The sequence below is a fragment of the Tachysurus vachellii genome, chromosome 7, assembly GCF_030014155.1.
Source record: "Tachysurus vachellii isolate PV-2020 chromosome 7, HZAU_Pvac_v1, whole genome shotgun sequence".
Lineage (NCBI taxonomy): Eukaryota > Metazoa > Chordata > Actinopteri > Siluriformes > Bagridae > Tachysurus > Tachysurus vachellii.
The window spans coordinates 18,003,606-18,023,340 of NC_083466.1; the positions used below are offsets into that span (position 1 = coordinate 18,003,606).

Consider the following 19,735-nt stretch of genomic DNA (forward strand, 5'->3'; position numbering starts at 1 on the left):
ATCCACATGGGATGGCCTTATTTGAGTGTGTGGTGCACTGTACTGTATGGACAAATCATATACCAAATTAAAACAAATTTTACTAAGGATAATTACTATGAAGCAGTACAAGTAGCATAATCTGACCTATAGCTATTTAAAAAAGGTGAATATGAAATGCCAATGAGTAAAAATCCTGCTGTATTACGTGTTTTTCACGTGCTTACGTGTATTGGGTGTTTTTTACGTTTTCATGTATTGCTAAAAGCTATGGAGCTGTTAGAAACAGGACCTCGTATCAAGTAATCCTGCTTTTTTCTTTATAACAGAGATGATATTTTATTTATACTTGACAAAATGGTCAGTGCAAGTAGATACTTGGTGATACCTAACATTAGTAAGAGCGTTCCTTCACTAGAAAACTACATTTATATGTACAAAATTCTGAATCCCTCTTTCTTAGTATTTGCACATTTATTAATTAATTAATTAATTAATGTATTAATTAATTTATTAATTAATTTATTAATAAAGCTATTAATTAACTTATTAATAAATCTTTTTCTGAAGACCTCAGAAATGTCCATCGTTTTTGCCATGATCTACTTCCACAAACATGCAGCAAGAACATCAGACTTTGATATATCTGTTCTTTAAATAAAATAGGGCACTCATGGAAACATGATTGTCATCCCATTGACTGAAATCAAAATTTGACCTTGAAAGTAAGTACTAATGTTCACATGCTTTTGCCTCTCACAGATATAATATTGGAACATTTTCCTGAATAATAAAAATGACCAAGTATTATATGTGTCTACTTTGTTTGAATGGGATCACTTTGTCTGCTTTTAGGACCTGTGTGAAAGTCTGATGCTTTGGGTCTATATACACTGTATATATATACACACATACATACATGTATATACACTTACACTGTGTGTGTGTAATATACGTGTATATAAATAAATAAATAAAAAACACACACCTGTACACGTGGTACTACACAACACACTTTTAGACAGGACAGCTGCTAAAAATCACTGAGTGACCACCACAGTATTAATAGATCCCCTTTCTCCATTGTGCATAATAAGGATATCGACAGCTGTTTTAACTGTTGCTGAGATCATCCCCCAGTTCCGAAGTGTGTAGGGTATCAGCTACATCATGAGTGGCCACTTAGCATCATGAGTAGCACAAAGGTTTTGACATAAAGCGGATTTCCTCTTGTTGACTGATTCATCTTCTGTAACTGGTTTATGCTGATCAGGGTAATGGAGCATTCAGAGCTTCTCTTGGGAACACTGGGCATGTGATTGGAATACACACTAGATGGGATGCTTGTCCAAACAGGGAACAGTGTACATACATATTCAATAATGTCTAATAGTAGCTAATCCATGTACCATCAGGTTTTATGGAAAACTAAAGAAATCATAGGAAACCCACTTGAGTACAATCAGTCAAAATGTATAGACCCACACCAGCTAACAGAATAAAGCACAAATAAGATGAAAATTGTTCTAAGGTGTGTGTGTGTGTGTGTGTGTGTGGGCTCCCCGTGACCCGAGGTAGTTTGGATAAGCGGTAGAACATGAATGAATGTTCTAAAATGCATATATTAATATATTTAATAAACACTACAAAAAGCAACACAAGGAAAAAAGGGATATTATTTCTGTTAAATTTTATGCAATATATTTAATTCTTGGGTTTTCAGGAAGTCATGCAATGCCTAATAAAGGGTCCAAGACTTGACTGCACTTACTTCATGTATGTTTTGTCACAACCCAAATAGGCAAGTGACACATTGGCTAGGTCAAAAAACAATATAATACAATCAGTATATTTGGGGAGAAAAAAAGGAGTGTCAGTCCAGAAATGTTCTCTTCTATTACAAATTTATTTTGAGTAAGAAACACGAAAGTGACAACAAACAACATGGCACCAAAAGTGCCACTGTTCTGTTCAATCTTCATTTAGCACCTGTATGCTTTGATTATATTCATATATTCATTCATACAAAAATGATTATGCTTGTCAGTCTAAAAACAAAAAAAAATGAGTAGAAATGTGAAATATGTGGATTATAAAAACTGCCTGTTCTACCCAGCATAAGTACCGTTTTTGGCATTAATTCTCCCTCTCAGAGTACCAATGTCTGTACCACAACTCTAGTCTGGCCACATGTGCAGCTGTGTTTGATGGTAAACGCTTCTGACCATGATTGCTTCTCAGTCAACTTTAGTCCACAGTACCAGAGAAAATGATCATGAAAAAACTGTTTATAATCCTGTAAGTCAAACCCTGTTTCACATTAGTTTATCGTCATTTATTAATGAGTTTTACACACTGCAAAGGTGTACTGTAAATAACAGCCCTTCATTACTAGTTACCATAATGTTAAAAAGCTTCACCTCATGTTTAAATGTTTTAGCTGTGGAAGCTCATGGTTGCAAGGATTTAAGAAAATACAACTCACTAACACCACTTCATAGCTGCCTTGTCAAAAACATCCAGAATCCTTTATAAACTTGATTTTTTATTTCTGTAAAAAAAAAAAAATCCTAGATACATGGGCTCTTTGTTGAAAATAGTATCTAATGGGAAACATGATTTTCATAATCTGCATTGTTTAAACAAACGGAAACACACTTCTGCAGGTAGGTTATGCAGAAACCCAAACGCATTTAAAGATCAAAAGAACTAGCGTTTGGGCAGGATGAATTTGGCCAAGGCAAATATTTTCATAGGATATAGAGGCCTCAGAGATTTTCCTATGTTAATCAGAGTATAGTGCTCCCTGCATTATTTGATAAATATTTGCAGGAAAAAAAGTGTCAGGAAATGTTTACAAAAAACAGCGCAGTTGGGGAGGCTAGACCCTGTTTGTGAGAGTGAACTAACTTAAAAATGACTTGATGTGCTAAATCTGAGTTGTGCAAGACGTCCAGCTTTATACAGAAACCCTGTTCCTGCCGGCAAGGATAGATGCCAACTATGAAGAGCTATCCTGCAGCAATACCAAGTGTTACATCTCAGTCGCTTACTGAATGAGGCTCACAGTTATTATATGATAAAGTCACATAGAGAATTCATTCATTTACTCACGCACTCACTGGTTCACTCACTCATCCCACACACACAGACATGCCTATCCTATGTTAACTTTCCTTACATGACATCCACAAAGAACTCGCTGGGGTTTCCCATGGCTAGGTGGAAAGACTGCCTGGAGGCTGTGAGCTCAGGTGGGACAGAAGCCAGATCACGTGTTGGTGGAGCTCCAGGTGGTCCTCCAGGATTACTAGGTGGAGGCAGGCCCGGGTGAAGCTGTGTGCCAGCTGTCTGCGGATGAGGAGCTCCCAGTGCTGGGTGCGGATGTGGATGCTGTGGTACCATCATTACCATCATGGGGTTGTATGGAATGGGAATGCCAGGTGGGTATGGGGCTAGATGAGGGGGTGGTGCCCGATGATGTGAGCGCTGACTAGCATGACTGTGCTCACTTGGTGTGGCTGAGCCATGGTCCCGCCTTAGGCTACTACGCACGGAATATTCAGATTCACTGCCGCTGCCTGAGCGCGAGTCAGCTCCACCCCCGTTGGGAGATTTGTCGTCGCGGGTGCTGCCAGCCACAGTGCTTCCACTCTTACTACCCCTCCTCCTCTCACCCTCACTCCTTGTAGAGCCACTGCTCCGACTCCCTGAAGACACAGAGGAGCAAGAAACCTTAAGTCATTAAAATGCATAAATTTCACACATGCCAGGCAGGCAGGAGACAGCTTCAAGAAGTGCAAACACTTCCTTAGAATATGCCATATATCCAAATGCTGCAATACACCAAAATGCTTGTGAAGTTAGTGTTTTTATACTTTTGTTTGACTCCTATTCAAAGGGGGTCACAGAGGGTCTAAAACTTTTGATTAAAAATCAATGTTCGTATATATGAGTGGATGATTATATGATATTATCCCATTACTCTCCATGTACTATTTTAAACACTTTTTGTTTAAAATTGGGGATGGCATCTTGCAAAAACCGGAGCCATTTGCACAGAAACGACCATTTGCACAGAAGGTCCACTTCTAGCACCCCTGCAAAGTAATGGACACAGACCTTATTCAAGTCATTAGGGCACACACACTGTGACATACCTGAAATGCAATTTACACACATTCTATCTCAAAGTGGCAATTACTGCATTATTAATTAATACAAAAAAGTACTATAAAATCACTTTTTCTAAAATATTGATATTACGGTTCTATGGAAAGTGACCTTAGAGTCATGACTGACTGAGCTACCATTTGCTAGCTAGTTAAATAAATCCATCAATACAAAACAAAAGTATAAGTAGCTTGGGTAAACTGCCAATTGAAAATATACCAGTAAACAGTAATCAGCACTTGCCCTTAATACAACTTATTCGCTTATTGTCAAAGAAATTGATTAATTAAGAAAAAAAATAATAATACATTTGCTGCTCTTCCTGATTTTCATAAAAGGTAGAATGAGTTATAATAAGTTAACCTGAATGAAGTGCACTCTTTTAGGTGCCACTCATTCAAAAGGAATTACTAACACTTTAAGTAGCTTGAAGAGGTTTGCCACAGTCATACGATCATTTTTGTTTATGCGATCACTGCTACCCTCAGGTTGGTTTGCTTGTTGTATTATTAGTATAAGACAGCTAGCTTTGAAATAATGAAATTATGAGAATCATAAGAACAAGACATGGCTTTGCTGTAGTACTTAAACGTGCTCATTCATAGGTAGTATATATAACTGTCATATTGTCAAACTGTATCCACCAAACGCTTTTATCGAATAACTCTTTTAAAATGCATTAATTTCACTATCGAGGGTCAACTAAACACGATTCCCAAAAATAATACGTGGAAATGTATAAGTCCATATCCTTTCCCATTGTCTAACTTGGGACTGAGGGGGGTTTATGCTTGTACTACAGCCAGCCACTAGAGGGCCTCAGGTGACATTTTGGCTTGACTTCTGAATCCCATGCACTAACAGATGATCACATAAGAATAGGAATACAGATTCAGGAAAGACGTGGTTTCTCACCCTCACTGTGCTGGCTACCCGTGCTGCCAGGGGCGTAACTGTAGCTGGAGAGCTCATGGTACGGAGGCGGCTGGCTGTTGTACGGGTGTGGATACTGGTATGGAAAAGAGTGGAGCAGAGGCCACGGTGTTGCCCCCGGTAATGGGAGAGGGGCCAGTGTGTCTTGGTCTGAAGCTCCACTAGAACCATCGTTATCATTGAGGGACAGGTTAGCCATGTCTGAAATTTAAGAAAAGAATAGGAGTGAGAACACCAGTGTGTTCAAAGATTTAATATAACAGAGGTGGTTATATTAAAGCTAAATCAATGATTTGTTGGTTATGTTTCAGAATTACTATACGTTTGACTTAAGCATCAAATGGATAACACTCACAATTCTCACAGTCACTGAAATCTCCAAAGATGTAGTAGCACTGCTCAGAGAATGTGATCTTATTGACAGTATGTCTAATGAAACCAGCCTTAAGGAGGTTACTGGCATATTTACGAGCCTCTCTGCGGTCCTGAAAGCCCTCTATGTGATGGTAAAGCCACTCGACCACATCAGAGCCTGCACAAAACAAATCACTGTTATCTATTCAGCCAGTTTAAACTAGTAGTAATCTCTATTTTTATTCACATGTAAACCAATAATGTTTTTTTTTAATGATACAGTAAATAGTCATTCCTAAGGATTAGCCAGGAATACCTGCTTAAATAAAAAGACTACTTCAAAACATATTCTTACCCAAGAAGGCATTAGGGATAGTAATCTTTAGCCACATTCTGTCTCTCACTTCTAGACCTGACTCAGGAGAGGCCATAGCCTTTGCCACAGATGCCATATCAGAGTGGAGAGACAGGTTAAACTCATCAAAACCTATTGATAAATCACAACAAGAATAATATGAGGCACACGAGATAAGCGAAAGCCTTAAAGAAGTGAAAAAAGCGTGGGGTGGGAATATGTAGAAGATAACTTCGAAAATCAGAGAATGAGAAGCAATCAACAAACGTTGACAAGTTAACGACCAAAAGGAAAAGAGTTTAAATACGATATATTCATACGTTCAGTCTCAGTGACAGATGAGCTGGATGTGATTGTACTGCCTGGGTAAGGTGGGTACGCTCCCGTCATGGCTACTGAGTGAGTGACCCAGGCTGCAGGGTCTATAGGTCGGATGGGCTCATCTGGCAAAATAAGGGAAACAAGAAACCGCTCACACCATATATTATTTCTATCTTTCTTTATGTACTTCCTGTAAAGCTCATGTGCTAAGTAACAAATGCAATCAACATGCAATACAAGGTAATCTGACCCTCATAAAATCACTTAATATAATAGTGCAATTTTAAATTGAATTTGAAGTGACTTACTACGTGGAAGTGTAAAGTAGCCTTGAGGTGATGGGTCCCAGCATTTAGCCACTGTCAGAGTGATAGGTCTGAAACACGTTTAGGAACACGCAAGTCATGTTAATGCTATATATATTCGTTTGCCTCCACATGCACAAAAAACAGTAGATGCCTCACCCTGGTTTGTGCACAATCTCCCGTAGAACCCTGACTGCGTCATCATTGCTCATGTTCTCAAAATTAATATCATTTACCTGTGAAGAAAAAGTACATTTCACAGTATACCACATTACACCACTTCCTATGCAAAGCTCATCAACTATAAAACAATTCTTAAATTCGATTAGATAGCCAATCAGATTAAATATAAGAATTTCTATTTCCATTCAGACACACTGTTCATCTATAGTCACAGGGCTGTAAATCCTGTTTCTAATAGACACTCACTAAGCAATAAATTATGTATTATAATAATACTGGAATTCTTCACAGCATGGATTCCACAGGATGTTGAAAACATTCCTCTGAGCTGGTGGTAAGATGTACCTTTATTCGTCCACAGTAGGGAAATTTCTAATTTCCAAGGTCTAAATTCTAAGGTCCATATTGACATGACTGCATCATATAATTGCTGCAGATTTTTCAAGGGCAATTTCATGTTGTGAATCTCCTGTTCTACCACATCCAAAAAGTGTTCTACTGGATTCGAATTTGGTGTCTGGATGGTCTTGAAACTATCATGGTGTATTATCAGCGTGTAAGATATTATTAAATGGTCAATTGTGGCCATGAAGGGAAGCACACAGTCAGTAACAATACTCAAGTAAGCTGTGGAATTCAGTGATTCATGGGTATTAATTGGCCCAAAGTGTGCCAAGAAAATTCCCCACACCATTACACCACATCCATGAAGTTCCACATCCCTGTTATGCATTAGACGGCTGCACACGATTGGGTGATTAGATCATTGCATGAATGTGCTGGTGAACAGTTTTTCCAAATTAAATGCTCAGTGAGTAGATCATACATTGACATCCCACCCAGCTATCTGAAACCTGCCCCGATTATGTGCGTGTGTGTGAGTGTGCGTGTGTGTAGGTATGAACTGATATTCAAACCACACATTGTAACACAACCCCATGATCTTTTAAAACAATGAACAGACGAATGATTCATTAACAGGTAGTTCACACTTTAAGTCACACCTACACCTGTTCTTCCAAAATTCTCTGCCCTGCTTCTCTCTCACATTCAAACCAACACCTAATTTCTCTCTCACCTGAAGCAGCATGTCCCCAGGCTCGATTCGCCCATCAGCAGCTACTGCCCCTCCCTTCATTATAGAGCCAATATAGATGCCTCCGTCACCTCTCTCATTACTCTGTCCCACAATACTGATGCCCAGGAAATTATACTTCTCTGTTAAACACATACATGAAAATAAACACAGCAGTTGGGTAACCAGTCAAGACTTTTAAGGAACATCAGCAATCAGACCTTTAATATGCACAAGGACAATATATAAGGAATAAAATGCAAGAAGTTATGTTTTAACAGGGAAAAGAAATATCGGAAAGGCAATGTCATGCATCCTGAGGTAAAGCGAAGTAACATGAACCTAGCTGGAGCTGCAGTTATAAAAATAGTTGCTGCTGATGTTATAGAAACATTTTCAATACTTTCTGAAACAGTGTGTTGGTAAAAGTAAACAGATAAGACCAGATTAAAAAAACTAAACAAGCGTTTGCCCCAAGAGAAATTCCCTTGAATCTGAATGCACTGAAACGTACTAACCCATATTAAGAGTGACTGTGATGATATTCAGAGACATAGTTGAGTCTGTCACACTACTAAAGGATGATGCCTGCAAAAAAGTAAGAAAAATAGTAAGAAAACAGAATCGCAAAAACTCAGGTCTGATGATAAAAGTGCACAGTACCCTCTCCAGCCTTGGAGGACGCTGTTTCCTGCGTCTGCGGTGGCGCTTTAGCAGTCTAGAGGCAGTGCTCTGTTCTGTTGAACTACTAAACCTGTGCACAACATTAACCTCAGCATCAGGCACACAGAGAAAATAAATCAGAAACACCACATCATTTAAACAATGACTCATAATGTTCAGTTTTTAAAAAATCATAACAGCCCAAGCTTCAGTGCTTCCTTTCTTGTGTTTCCCATCTGCCCCTAACCTGCTCATGGTGTCATCATCATCTGAATCACAGAAGCTGGTGGTTTCCAGTTCACTGCTCATCACTGTGGTAGCACTTTCATAACCTGCCAAGTGCCTTTCCATACGTGACTGCCCATTTATACGTGGACCTAGTAAATATTAGTAAAAGTAAAAATGAAAAAGGAAAAAAAAAAAAGAGGCAGGAGGAAAATGAGTAAGAGTGAGATACATAGAAGACTGATATAGATGTTGCTTATAAATATTCAGATCAACAGTTTAATATCTGACAGGACACAGGTCCTATCTCACCGTGCTCCATGCTCTCTCTGTGGCGAGGCCTCTCTCTCCTGAAGGACACGACAGACTCCGTCTCTGTCTGTTCATCCAGGGTCTCCACACTGCCTGCAGCGTTCGGACTGCAACACCAAGTAAACACACACACGCATTCATTTCATGCTATGGAGTATGCGACTTTAAATAACTTGTATAAACTGTATAATGATCAAAGATGATCCTAAAGCTGCCAATATTTAGCAAAACATGGCAACACTGTTGTTAGTGTATGAAGTGTTGGATGTGCAGATCCACAGAGCTTTAGCAAAATCAACAGGAAAAGCGGTTATTAAGCTTTTATTCAAAGTAATTCATATTTTAAATTTGTCCCAAATTAAACACCAACACTAACCCTAGTCCTAGTTTTGTATTGAAAGTATGAGACAAACGTAGCGAAGATGTCTATCCCTTTCAAAACCTTTTTGATATGCTTTAAACAGCATCCAGTTATTTAGCATTCACAGACACTAGCTAATGTGATTTGGGGGACAATATAACATACTAGGATCTATAAAAATACAGAAAGCTTCACCTTGACATTGAATTGTATGAAGTGAATCCACCTTGATTAACCACAATTTGTATAAGTTTTTGAATGCAGATTTATACCAGAAAACTTTGCAAATGAATTTAAATCAGTAAGACAGAACAAATCCCACAGTTATGACATTTTAAAGACACATTTGCATAGCTAAACAGTATATTTTAAAGTAAATCAGAGATGTGACTTAACAGCACACACACTAATCAAAACGAAAGAAAAACATCGAGTAGATTATCATTTCTTTATACCATTTGCTCATGGTGTAGCTAATCTGCTGCTGTGGTTTCCTTGAGCAAGGTACAGCCCAAGCCAGCATTTTTTCCATAAGTTTGTGCATATCTATTACTCTTTTTTTTCTTTCTATCATTAGTCCATGTTCACTGTGAAGCTTGCTATAAAAACTGAAATGCATACATAATACATCAACACACCTCAGTATTTAGATGAATTTGTTCAGCAACTTTGGCAAAGAAACAATTTGTGCCAGCGAGTTGTGTGGGCGAAGTCCAGTACAGTGGTGCATAGTTGGAATAAATACATGTAAATATTGTCCCTTCATTGCACCAACTTTAAACAACACTGTTGACTGAGATCATGATGCTGTGCCAGGGACAAATCCCTGGGTCAACACTATTAAAGTAAAAGGGTCTAGGAGATGTTGAAAATGCCTACTGGAATGAGGGAGGTCTTGAGTCTCCGATGCCCCCAGTCCTCTCAGCTGGAGGAGGAGGAAGCGGGGGAGGAGGAGGTGATGGTTGAGCTCGGACCTCCACTGGAGGTGGCGCAGGTTCTGCTGCAGGAACATCTGACGACACAAGCTAAAAATAAAAAATAAAAAAGATAATCAAGACAAGCTAATTTAATGTTCAAATACTAGCATATTTTCCAAAATACCAGGGGTTGACCTTGGATAAGACAGTGACACAGTTTATTTCATTGTCACACTGTCAAAAGTCATTTGTGGTGGTTTATTAGATAAAAACACTGCGAGTAGAATCACACTCCACAATTAAAAAAAAAAAATATGGCTTTATAAATGCATCCTTTTAAAGTCCAGGTAAAGGTGGCAGTTAGTCTGTAGGTAAGAAGTGATACTGAATGGTACCATAACAGTAAAAATATACAAAGAAAACTGATTGTCAAAATACATATAAGAGTTTACATAGCTGTTGCATGTGCTGTTTGTTTCATAGTTTTATCTTCTTTTCCTGAGCATGACACACAGAAAGCAAAAAGCAGTATACTTCAGTATTGAACGCAGAGTAGACGCTTTCAAATGCTTTTAACGTCAACCGAAATTTCAGAGATAATCAAGTGAAAAATAAAAGTAATGGAGTGTAATCTATAAGAGCGGGTCAAGCTGTCCAGCTCCTGCTGGCTGGGATTCATGCCCGGAAGTCTGAGGCTCTATGTAGGCGCTTTCTCACTCAAAGTAAATAAATATATCTGATAAACTGTACTGCATGCAATCAAAGAACTTTCTTAACCCTGTGAAATAAGGTTATTGTGTGTAAAGTCATGGTCCACAGGTCTGGTTTCAAATGAGCATTTATTAGAGTGGAGCCAGTTCTAATGCTTTAGTGAGCTTTTGAGTCTTCAAGTGCAGCGCTCAATCATCTCACATTTAAACTCACGCTCAGTGAAAACAAGGATGCGAGACAAACACAGCCTGCTACTGCCATGAGGCTCTGTCTGAGGCACCACATTTTTGAGATGACCAAAACACCATAGACCTGTAAAGTAGTATTTAATCGTAAATAAATAAAATTGTATGCTGATCCATGTGACAGTTTCTCTCACCAGTGATTAGTTCAGGTCAGACAGAGACCAGTGGCATTTGAGTATATGGGCACGATGACCGTAAAAATGGCAGACAGGATGTTACTTTTTTTCTCCTCCTTTTACTTTGTAAACACTCTTCTTCTGGCCATGAGACCATTAAAGTGAGGTGTGTATACTTTTGAAATCACAGTTTAATCACAGTTTTAAAAAGATTCAGCAACAGCCCAGTTAGTGTTAGTGGTTTTGAGTAATTAGAAAAAAATGAGTAATAAAAATCTAGGGGTTTTTTTTTGTTCTATTTCTTCCTCCAAGCAAATTCTTGAATGTCTTTAATGTAGTAGAGAAGGCTAGAAATGAGGCTAAAAGCACTGCAGCATTCCATTTAGTTGCAGTAGGATAAAAACTGAAAATTCAGTTGCGGTTTTAACCTGGCCAAACCTGTCGAGAAATCAAACATCAAACAAAAGCCTTAAACAGAAATGAGCACCATGCTTTACCACAGAATCCAAAAAACGTACATTATGCACATTTGTTATAGCTATTACTTACTAAAACAGAAAAGATAGAACAAATTCTCTTTCTCTAATACACAGAGATCTGTGTACTCTGTACTCTATGTTTAATGAAAAGACTTTCTTGGGATGATGAGTTCAGATAGTGTGTGTAATACATTGGGTACATGGAAAGATATTTGTGAGAAATAGCACACACAGGGCTGCAGGTCACAAATATCCAATGTCTCAGAATGAAAAATAAAGAAAACAAATAAATCAGCACTTCAATAGCTGTCAGTGTACAAGAAATGACTTTGTTCTGCCTGAGGCAGTTAGTCCTATTTAAAACTACTTGAGTTTATTAACTACACCTTTGCTATTCAAATGATTATTATTATTATTACTTAACTTGGTATATGTTATCAACCACCTTAATCTTTTAAAAAGCATAAAATAATTCAATTTAAGAGTTGATGAGAGGCTAAGGACCTTTAAAGGGAGGAAATCACATGTATTCACCAGCCTTTTTAATAGGGTTAATGGATTCAGTGCTATTGTGCACTCGCTCTCCAATGCACATGAAATATCCTGATGCTGGTATAACGTTTCTGTCTCACTGGGTTTAGTTTCATCCAAGCCTTTTGATTTGAGAGCAGGCTTTTCACTGGAAACTTCTAGCACAGAATGGGTTTCAGTGTGAATGGCAAAGCCAGACACTTGGAGCTCTTTAGGGTTAGATTAAGAAACTAAACAAATGGAGTTGAAAAGGTGGATAAGAGTGCTGCTGCGTTTCAGTTAAACAATTCAAGTTTACTACAAATTTCTAGAAAAAGGCTTCAAGCTCAACTCAGAAAAAAGTTTTCCTTAGAATCCCAATCACCTGATGTAGTAAGCGTTTAATGAAAGAAGTGCGAATACAAAAGATACAAGAAAATGCAGGAAATGAAGGAACATACCCAGGAAACCACTCGTCCATTAAAGCAAGGCAGCTTTGCGTTGTCATCAGAAATCTCTTCCTTGACCACTCTGGAAAGAGAAGTATTGAATCAGTAAAGGATTAATCGCTAACCCCATGTTTCACGTTTAAATGCAGTAACTTCACGTCAATACCCGATTCTGATCCATTACCCTCATCGTCATAGCAACATAAAGCATCCTATGAGCTTCTGCTGCTCCATAATGGTGACATTTTTAAGAACGTTTTTATCCTCCAGTGATCTTTGATCTTGAGTCAATATGAACTGCATTCAAAACATGTGGTACCTTAGCAAATCAATTGAAGCAATACTGATTCCTCACGACTGGTGAGCTGGTAATGACTCATTAATGGTGACTGGTGAATCCACATGTTTAAATCATAGTAACAGATAGTAACCGATCACGGGCAGCTGTGGACTCTTGTATGTGGAAGAGTGCAAAGAACATTCCTCTTCCTGTGTTTTACACTGCGCTGTGATGCCTAGCATAAGCAGCTTTTCAAGAAGATTAGCCTTCACCCTCCTCTGATGGAGACTGTCGTATGATACATGAGAACAGGTCAGTGGTTGGGAACTGGCAGGTGATTGGGAGAGAAAATGGGTGGGACGGGTTGGGGGATTTCAGCAAATACCTTCAGCAGTAAGAGTTGTTTTTTTTGCCATTTTGCACATAACTTTGTTCATGCCATAAATTAAAAAAATAAATAAAAAAACTCACTCCAAATACATTTTATTCTGCGTACACTATTTCTTTGTTATTTCAATAACACACAGTAATCCTGGAATGGGACACTCCCATCACGACAGAAATGCCTCATTATAGGATAAAGGTGATTAGTCAGAGGAGCTTTGTATTAATTTGCAGCGTCTCTTCCCACTAAGGCAAAGGTTCTCAACCACGCTACAAGAATTCGGTCTTTAAAATGCTCTATTGCAAAAAATAATATCAGTACTGTGCCCCTGCACAGAATAAGAGTGTTACTGGTTTTGTCGCTAATTTGTCACCTGTGTGTAGTACAGTTAATAAAATTTAACACGGTGTGCATTAGGGAGTCTTCATTATGGCAGAAAATAAATGTCTAAAATTAATCTATGACTTAGAATGTCAACATTACTTAGACAACTGAATGTCCATGCTTATTTATTATCCTGCATTCTCTCACCAGTCCAATACCAATGTTTGCCAGTTCCCATCAGCCATAGTGCTCCGCTATCCTATCCCACAACAGATACCAACAGAGGAGGATATGGGCTAGTGTGTGCTTCCTCAGAGACACCTGAAGCCATGACTACATCCTGTAAAACTGCTACCCAGGCAGTTACTGAACATAAACATATGAATGAATGCAAACGTAAATAAACTGATAACAGCTTTAAACCTTCTTAAGGTTCACACAGCATGTTGTTCACATGAACACTCAAATAATCACTCTCACTCACTCATTTTCTACTGCTTATCCGAACTACCTCTGGTCACGGGGAGCCTGTGCCTATCTCAGGCGTCATTGGGCATCAAGGCAGGATACACCCTGGACGGAGTGCCAACCCATCGCAGGGCACACACACACTCTCATTCACTCACACAATCACACACTACGGACAATTTTCCAGAGATGCCAATCAAACTACCATGCATGTCTTTGGACCGGGGGAGAAAACGGGAGTACCCGGAGGAAACCCCCGAGGCACGGGGAGAACATGCAAACTCCACTCCCACAAGGCGGAGGCGGGAATCGAACCCCCAACCCTGGAGGTGTGAGGCGAACGTGCTAATCACTAAGCCACCGTGCCCCCCCCAAATAATCAGTTTACTTTTAAAACCAGATGATGATCAGATTATTGATGAGACTGAGTGCTATCTAAAGTAATTCACAAAAAATATGCACTTTCCCTTATGTAATTCACTTGTTTTCATCTGTGTTTATATTCAGAATACTTATATTATTTAATATTTTACTTTAGAATAATTAATTCATATTAAATATTACTTTTTTATTGTTGGGTAAGATGAATGGGTCATGGTCAATTTATTTATTTTAGTCTGGGACATTACATTTCTTATCACTTACATGGAGTTATGGATCGTGTTGTTGAAGAAAGCCACTGCGGGATTTTATTCAGTAAAAGCATCAGTGTTTGAAAGCATGTGCATTGAATACAGACATTACCACAGTCACATTGTGCTCAGCCTGTTGCCAATAAAATTACAGCCACAAGCAAACAAGGCTGTTTTCTTCATGTAAACATGAGGTTAGTTTAACAAACGTGACTGTCATATTTAGTGTGTACAAACCTGTATATATGTGCGTGTGTGTATAACAACTTTTCAGTGAGAAAGGGGGATAGGCTTATGCCACATTCCTCCTGATGCTCTGCAGCCAAACTATATCTACAACAGTTTATTTCACATCACACTTTAGAACTCTTCCATCCAACAATACCGTGACTGAGCAAAAAAAAACTAATGAGCCTTATCTGGTGCTGTTGAACATACTCTAAAATCTTGGACATACTGAAACACTTGAGAAAATCTATGTATTACTCATTGTTATTCTCAAAGAAAGGGGACACAAATGTTCAAAAAAAACAGAGCAATTCCTCAACAAATGAAAGAAATGTTTAAAATGAAATAAATGATTAAAAATTAATTCAATTTCTCCCCTAATCTTAGCCACAAAAAGTGCTGATTTCTCATACTTCCTGAGCTCAATGCACTCCAGCATACTTCTTAAATCGAGGTTACGAGATATGGCGGTTCAAAAATAGACTGAAGCGCAAGAGAATGTGGGAACAGAGATATGCATCGGAGAGAGGGAGAGGAATGATCTTGCTCAAATCCAAGGCTACAGTGCTGCGGAAAATACATTAAGAATGAGACAAGATGAAAGTGGCAACCATCGACAACCATCCCCCATCCTTTCGTCCGTCTCTCTCTGTCTCTCTCTCTCTCGCATGCTCGCTCACTCTGCCCTCGTTGTGTTGATTCTGCCCAGACACCCAGCAAATGGCCTCTCTCCAACTCCACTACACCCCCGACACCACACACACCACGCTCCAAACCTTCTCTACCACACACAGGCAGGCTGACAGCTGGCTCTGCGCACAGCAAATCAAAACAGCAGCATCAGAGTGATCCTACTTCCCTACGTTCCCCTCCACCACCATATCACCTTACAGCCCATCTATGCATTTCTGCACTTTAACAATAACACACATCACGCACATACACACACATAGAGCATAGGCTACTCGACACCACAAAGCAACCACAGAACAACTACAAGGAAATACAAAACTATTCCTGAAATTTAAATGCTGTAATCACTGCTTTACCTTCAGTGACAGTAGTAGTCTCCTTACTAAAGGTTCATTATATATACATACTACTGAGTCATATCCAGAATGGTACATTTCAGGTCCTCCATGAAGTTCACAGTGTGTACTGGGTTTTTTCCTGAGGTTCAAAGGAAGCTCACAGGTACCCCTTAATGTACTTGACGGAAAGGTCCTTACTGGTACAGACACAGGGGTGATCTTTTATTTGAAATCCCTGGCAACAGTGACGAAGAGCAATTATTCCAAATGGAGTTGAAGGAATTTAGGAGCAACATGGTGGATGCTACATCAAAACTGAATATATTATTTGCCATTGAATGGATGGATGGATGGATGGATAGATAGATAGATACTTACAGGTATTGTACAGGTACATAGCAACAAAATGCCTCTTAGCATTAGAATCATTAAGCAGCTTTAAGGTGTTATTTTATGTTGGAGAATAAAAGTACTCAGTACTGCGTATATTTCCAGTCTATGTTATCAGGGCTGCAAAGCCTAAAGTAGATTTGTCAAAGAATTTTTGTTGAAGATTGTCTCCAATGTCTGGTTTTGACAAGGAAAAAGGACTGATGAAATGACCCTGAACTTCAATCCTTTCTGGATGGACAATAAAAATTGGAACTGGTGATCCCACCTCACTAGCTGATTAGTGACATCAAATTCCCCAAATGTATTTTTAAGGATTGTGGACATCATATGCATCAGAATTTTGTGCTTTTTGGATGTCAACAAAGATTGAAGATTGAAGTGATTTGAACCAAAAGTACTAATTGTACTGATGCTGCCTATACGATGTAGATCATTACGCTTCTCTAATATACATATCTAATGTATTATTATGTATTGTTTATCTCTGTTTACCTGCCTAGGAGCTACAGATGGAAATTAACTTATTTTTTTTTTGCATTTTATTGTTTTAACATTAAAACATGTATATATTTTTTTTACATGGTCTCTGACAAATCATTTACTTACTAAACTTACTCATAAATAGGCTAAACTTTAGTAATAAGAATACTACACGTATTTCCACCAAATGATAGAAGAGTTTTGGTCCATGTGAGACATTTCTGACAGGTCCACAGTACTGCATGAGCTTAATAAGGCCACATTCAGGATAAAGAGAGGAAGAAAAGAGCCCAAAGAGACTTGGCATTCACCCTAAAAAGTAAAGAAAGGAGGATTCTCAATATGACACACGAGAGAGGAATTGAAATTAGGGGAGTCTTGCCAAAAAAAAAGTTTTCTCCCCTTTATGTAGTCTAGGAAATTAAAGTGCTCTAGTCTGACCATGATCCAGTGTTTTCTCTCTCCAGGTTTATACTCACAGTGTGTTGTTTATGTTGTATAGATTCGTATGTCATTTAAACCAAAGAAATAACATACATGTAAGTGATTAGACCGTGTTTTCACCAAGCTCTTTCTAAAGTCACATGTATAATTAGTTTGACCCTCAAGTCGGATGCACATATTTCTGCAATGATCCTTTGCTACCTTCAAACAATACACTATAAAAAGTTCGGTCTCCTCGGTGCCTGGTAAACAACCGGGTTTGTTAATCACAGTAACACTTTCTTGGATACTGTTATATCACAGGATGAAAAGTGCAAAGTTTCTCTGGTCACTTTGTTGCGCTAGGCTTGGGCTCATGTCCATCCTCCACACACACACACACACACACACACACACACACACACACTCTCTCTCTCTCTCACACACACACACACACACACTTACACTCTCTCTCTCACACACACACACACACACACACTTACACTTACACTCTCTCACACACACTCACACTCTCTCACACACACTCAAACACACACTCACCCGAAGTCCTGGTCCATAGACTTGAAGAAGAATTTGTAGTTCGGTTTGTTCAACACTTGTTTGAAATCCAGCAAAGTAATTTTTTCCGCCGCTATAGGAATCTTCACCAAATACGGTGTCTCCTCTTCGTCAATGTGATAGATTATTTTGGTTTCTGCCATTTTCTCCAGCCACTTTTTCCTCCTCTTGTTCCTCAGGAGTATGGCAGAGGAAGCTAACCGGCTAACGCTAGCTAGCTAACAAGAGGTGGAGGAGGAGGAGGAAGGGGCGACCCGAGTCGCAGTCTACCGAGCTTCTTCGGCCAAAGCTTTAAGAAAGAAAAAAGAAAAGTTTAAATCCTAAATCCGTGCGTCCTTCGCGTCTTTAAACTCGAACACGCATCCCGCTGTTTCTGGTTAACGCTACAGATTGTCTGTTTGAACAGAGAATAAGACGAGACGCCTACTTTTACTCGGGCGGCCCAGGCAGCTACCCACCGCAACAACTTTTCTCCAACAACACCAGTGGAGGGGGAACTGGCGCTGCACCGCTTCCCCTCTCCAGCGCAGGCCAACGCGGCGTGTGACGTAACACAGCTCCAAATGCACGCGCGCTCCCGACCGGCTCCCCATTCCCAACCTATCCCAGACATTCCCAACTTATCCCGGACATTCCCAATACCCCTGTGTCTCACTAAAACAGTAAAACACTGCTGAATATTCCACGCCCTGAGAATACAACCCTTTTTTTTGTAAACTAAATAAAATTCTCTTTAGTTTTAAGGCGATTTATACTGAATGTCTCAAACATTATGGAAAACTTTGCCACAGATTTATGAGCTTGTTTGTGGACACCTTACCTTCACACCCATATGTGGTTATTCACATAACTGTTGCCACAAATGTCGTGATATCTTTATGGTACATATTTATATTTGCTATGGTTAAAAAACTGTACAGTATACACAACTGTAATATACAGTACGTACAAGGCACATCTGTAAAGAACTGAACTGCACCTTTGCATATTATTTATATTTTGTTTTTTACCCTTTTTAGTCTAAGAGGCCTAAATCTGATCCAGTATGACGCTAAGTCCATGATGACATGGTTAGACAAGTTGTTATGGGAAAAACTCCTGTCCTGCACAGTGCCCTGGGCTCAACCTCACTAAACAGCCATGAGATGAACAATGATTGTACCCCAGACCTGCTCTTGTGGGAGAGTGAGCACAAATCACCACAGCCATTCTACAAAATCAGGTAGACTGCGTTTCCAGATTATTTTATGCTGGCATAAAAGCTAAGGGGGGTTAAATTTATAGTGGGATGTGTAACAAGCACAAAAGAGTGTGACTGGTGTCCACATACTTTGGGCAAAATAGTGTATTGAAATTTTACCCAAATACATGGGACTGAGGGTAGACATTTGAATCTTCATTGGATTCATGTTTATTAATTGGTGTAAAAATCCTAGTGAAAATCCATTATAGCCGGCCCGGCATATCTGTCTTATTTGTCTTCATTTGCACTCCAGTTGATCTACTATTGGTTTGTTTAAACATGCCTTATTGATGTGCCCATTTACTTTAAAAGTTGCACATATATTTACTATTGTAAATCTTATTTAAGACATGAAAAACAGGTTGAAACTCTCAAACAGTTTGCTGAGAGCAGTGAAGCTTTCAGTCAGATCAAGAAAACAGCCTTCACATGAACTTAACCATAAAATACCTACTTGGAGAAGGGAATAATGTGTACTGTATTCATTATTACCAGGAGACCTGTTAAAAGAAATAAACATGTACACATACATCACATTCAGAAATCTAATTTTTTTTTTCAATATTTATATGTTAACATATACTTTTGACCAATTCGCACATT

The 19,735-nt window shown here is 38.9% G+C and overlaps 2 protein-coding genes across 3 annotated transcripts in view; both read right to left on the bottom strand.

Annotated features, from left to right (window-relative positions):
• si:dkey-33c9.6 (active breakpoint cluster region-related protein) overlaps nucleotides 1–11,400 on the bottom strand; it is a 72,956-nt gene extending 61,556 nt beyond the window's left edge. Inside the window, exon 1 of the mRNA XM_060874729.1 lies at nucleotides 11,394–11,400. The gene's annotated coding sequence lies outside the window, so the exon portion shown is untranslated. The remainder of the gene's footprint in view (nucleotides 1–11,393) is intronic.
• dvl2 (dishevelled segment polarity protein 2) lies at nucleotides 1,867–18,464 on the bottom strand. Of its 2 annotated transcripts, XM_060874731.1 has the most exons (16): nucleotides 18,317–18,463; nucleotides 17,872–18,178; nucleotides 12,679–12,748; nucleotides 10,119–10,264; nucleotides 8,879–8,985; nucleotides 8,589–8,718; nucleotides 8,342–8,432; nucleotides 8,197–8,266; nucleotides 7,682–7,821; nucleotides 6,580–6,656; nucleotides 6,424–6,491; nucleotides 6,115–6,237; nucleotides 5,795–5,926; nucleotides 5,441–5,617; nucleotides 5,068–5,286; nucleotides 1,867–3,689 (listed from the first exon to the last, which is right to left on the bottom strand). In XM_060874731.1, the coding sequence occupies exons 2-16, from the start codon at nucleotides 18,030–18,032 to the stop codon at nucleotides 3,157–3,159; spliced, it is 2,244 nt and encodes a 747-aa protein (XP_060730714.1). In that variant the 5' UTR covers nucleotides 18,033–18,178; nucleotides 18,317–18,463; the 3' UTR covers nucleotides 1,867–3,156. The 2 variants fall into 2 exon arrangements, with proteins under 2 accessions (XP_060730714.1, XP_060730713.1); XM_060874730.1 differs by having other exon boundaries at nucleotides 17,872–18,464.
• Between the last annotated feature and the right edge of the window lie 1,271 nt (nucleotides 18,465–19,735).

What these genes read in the sequence shown, in the direction of transcription:
- dvl2 (XM_060874730.1), bottom strand. Translation starts at nt 18,032, where the DNA reads ATGGCAGAAACCAAAATAATCTATCACATTGACGAAGAGGAGACACCG. An exon ending in TCAAGACCTCCCTCATTCCA is followed by an intron (nt 8,986 to 10,118) that starts GTAGGCATTTTC and finishes TTGGTGTTGCAG; the next exon opens with TCCGAACGCTGCAGGCAGTG. An exon ending in GAGATTGTGCACAAACCAGG is followed by an intron (nt 6,492 to 6,579) that starts GTGAGGCATCTA and finishes AACGTGTTTCAG; the next exon opens with ACCTATCACTCTGACAGTGG.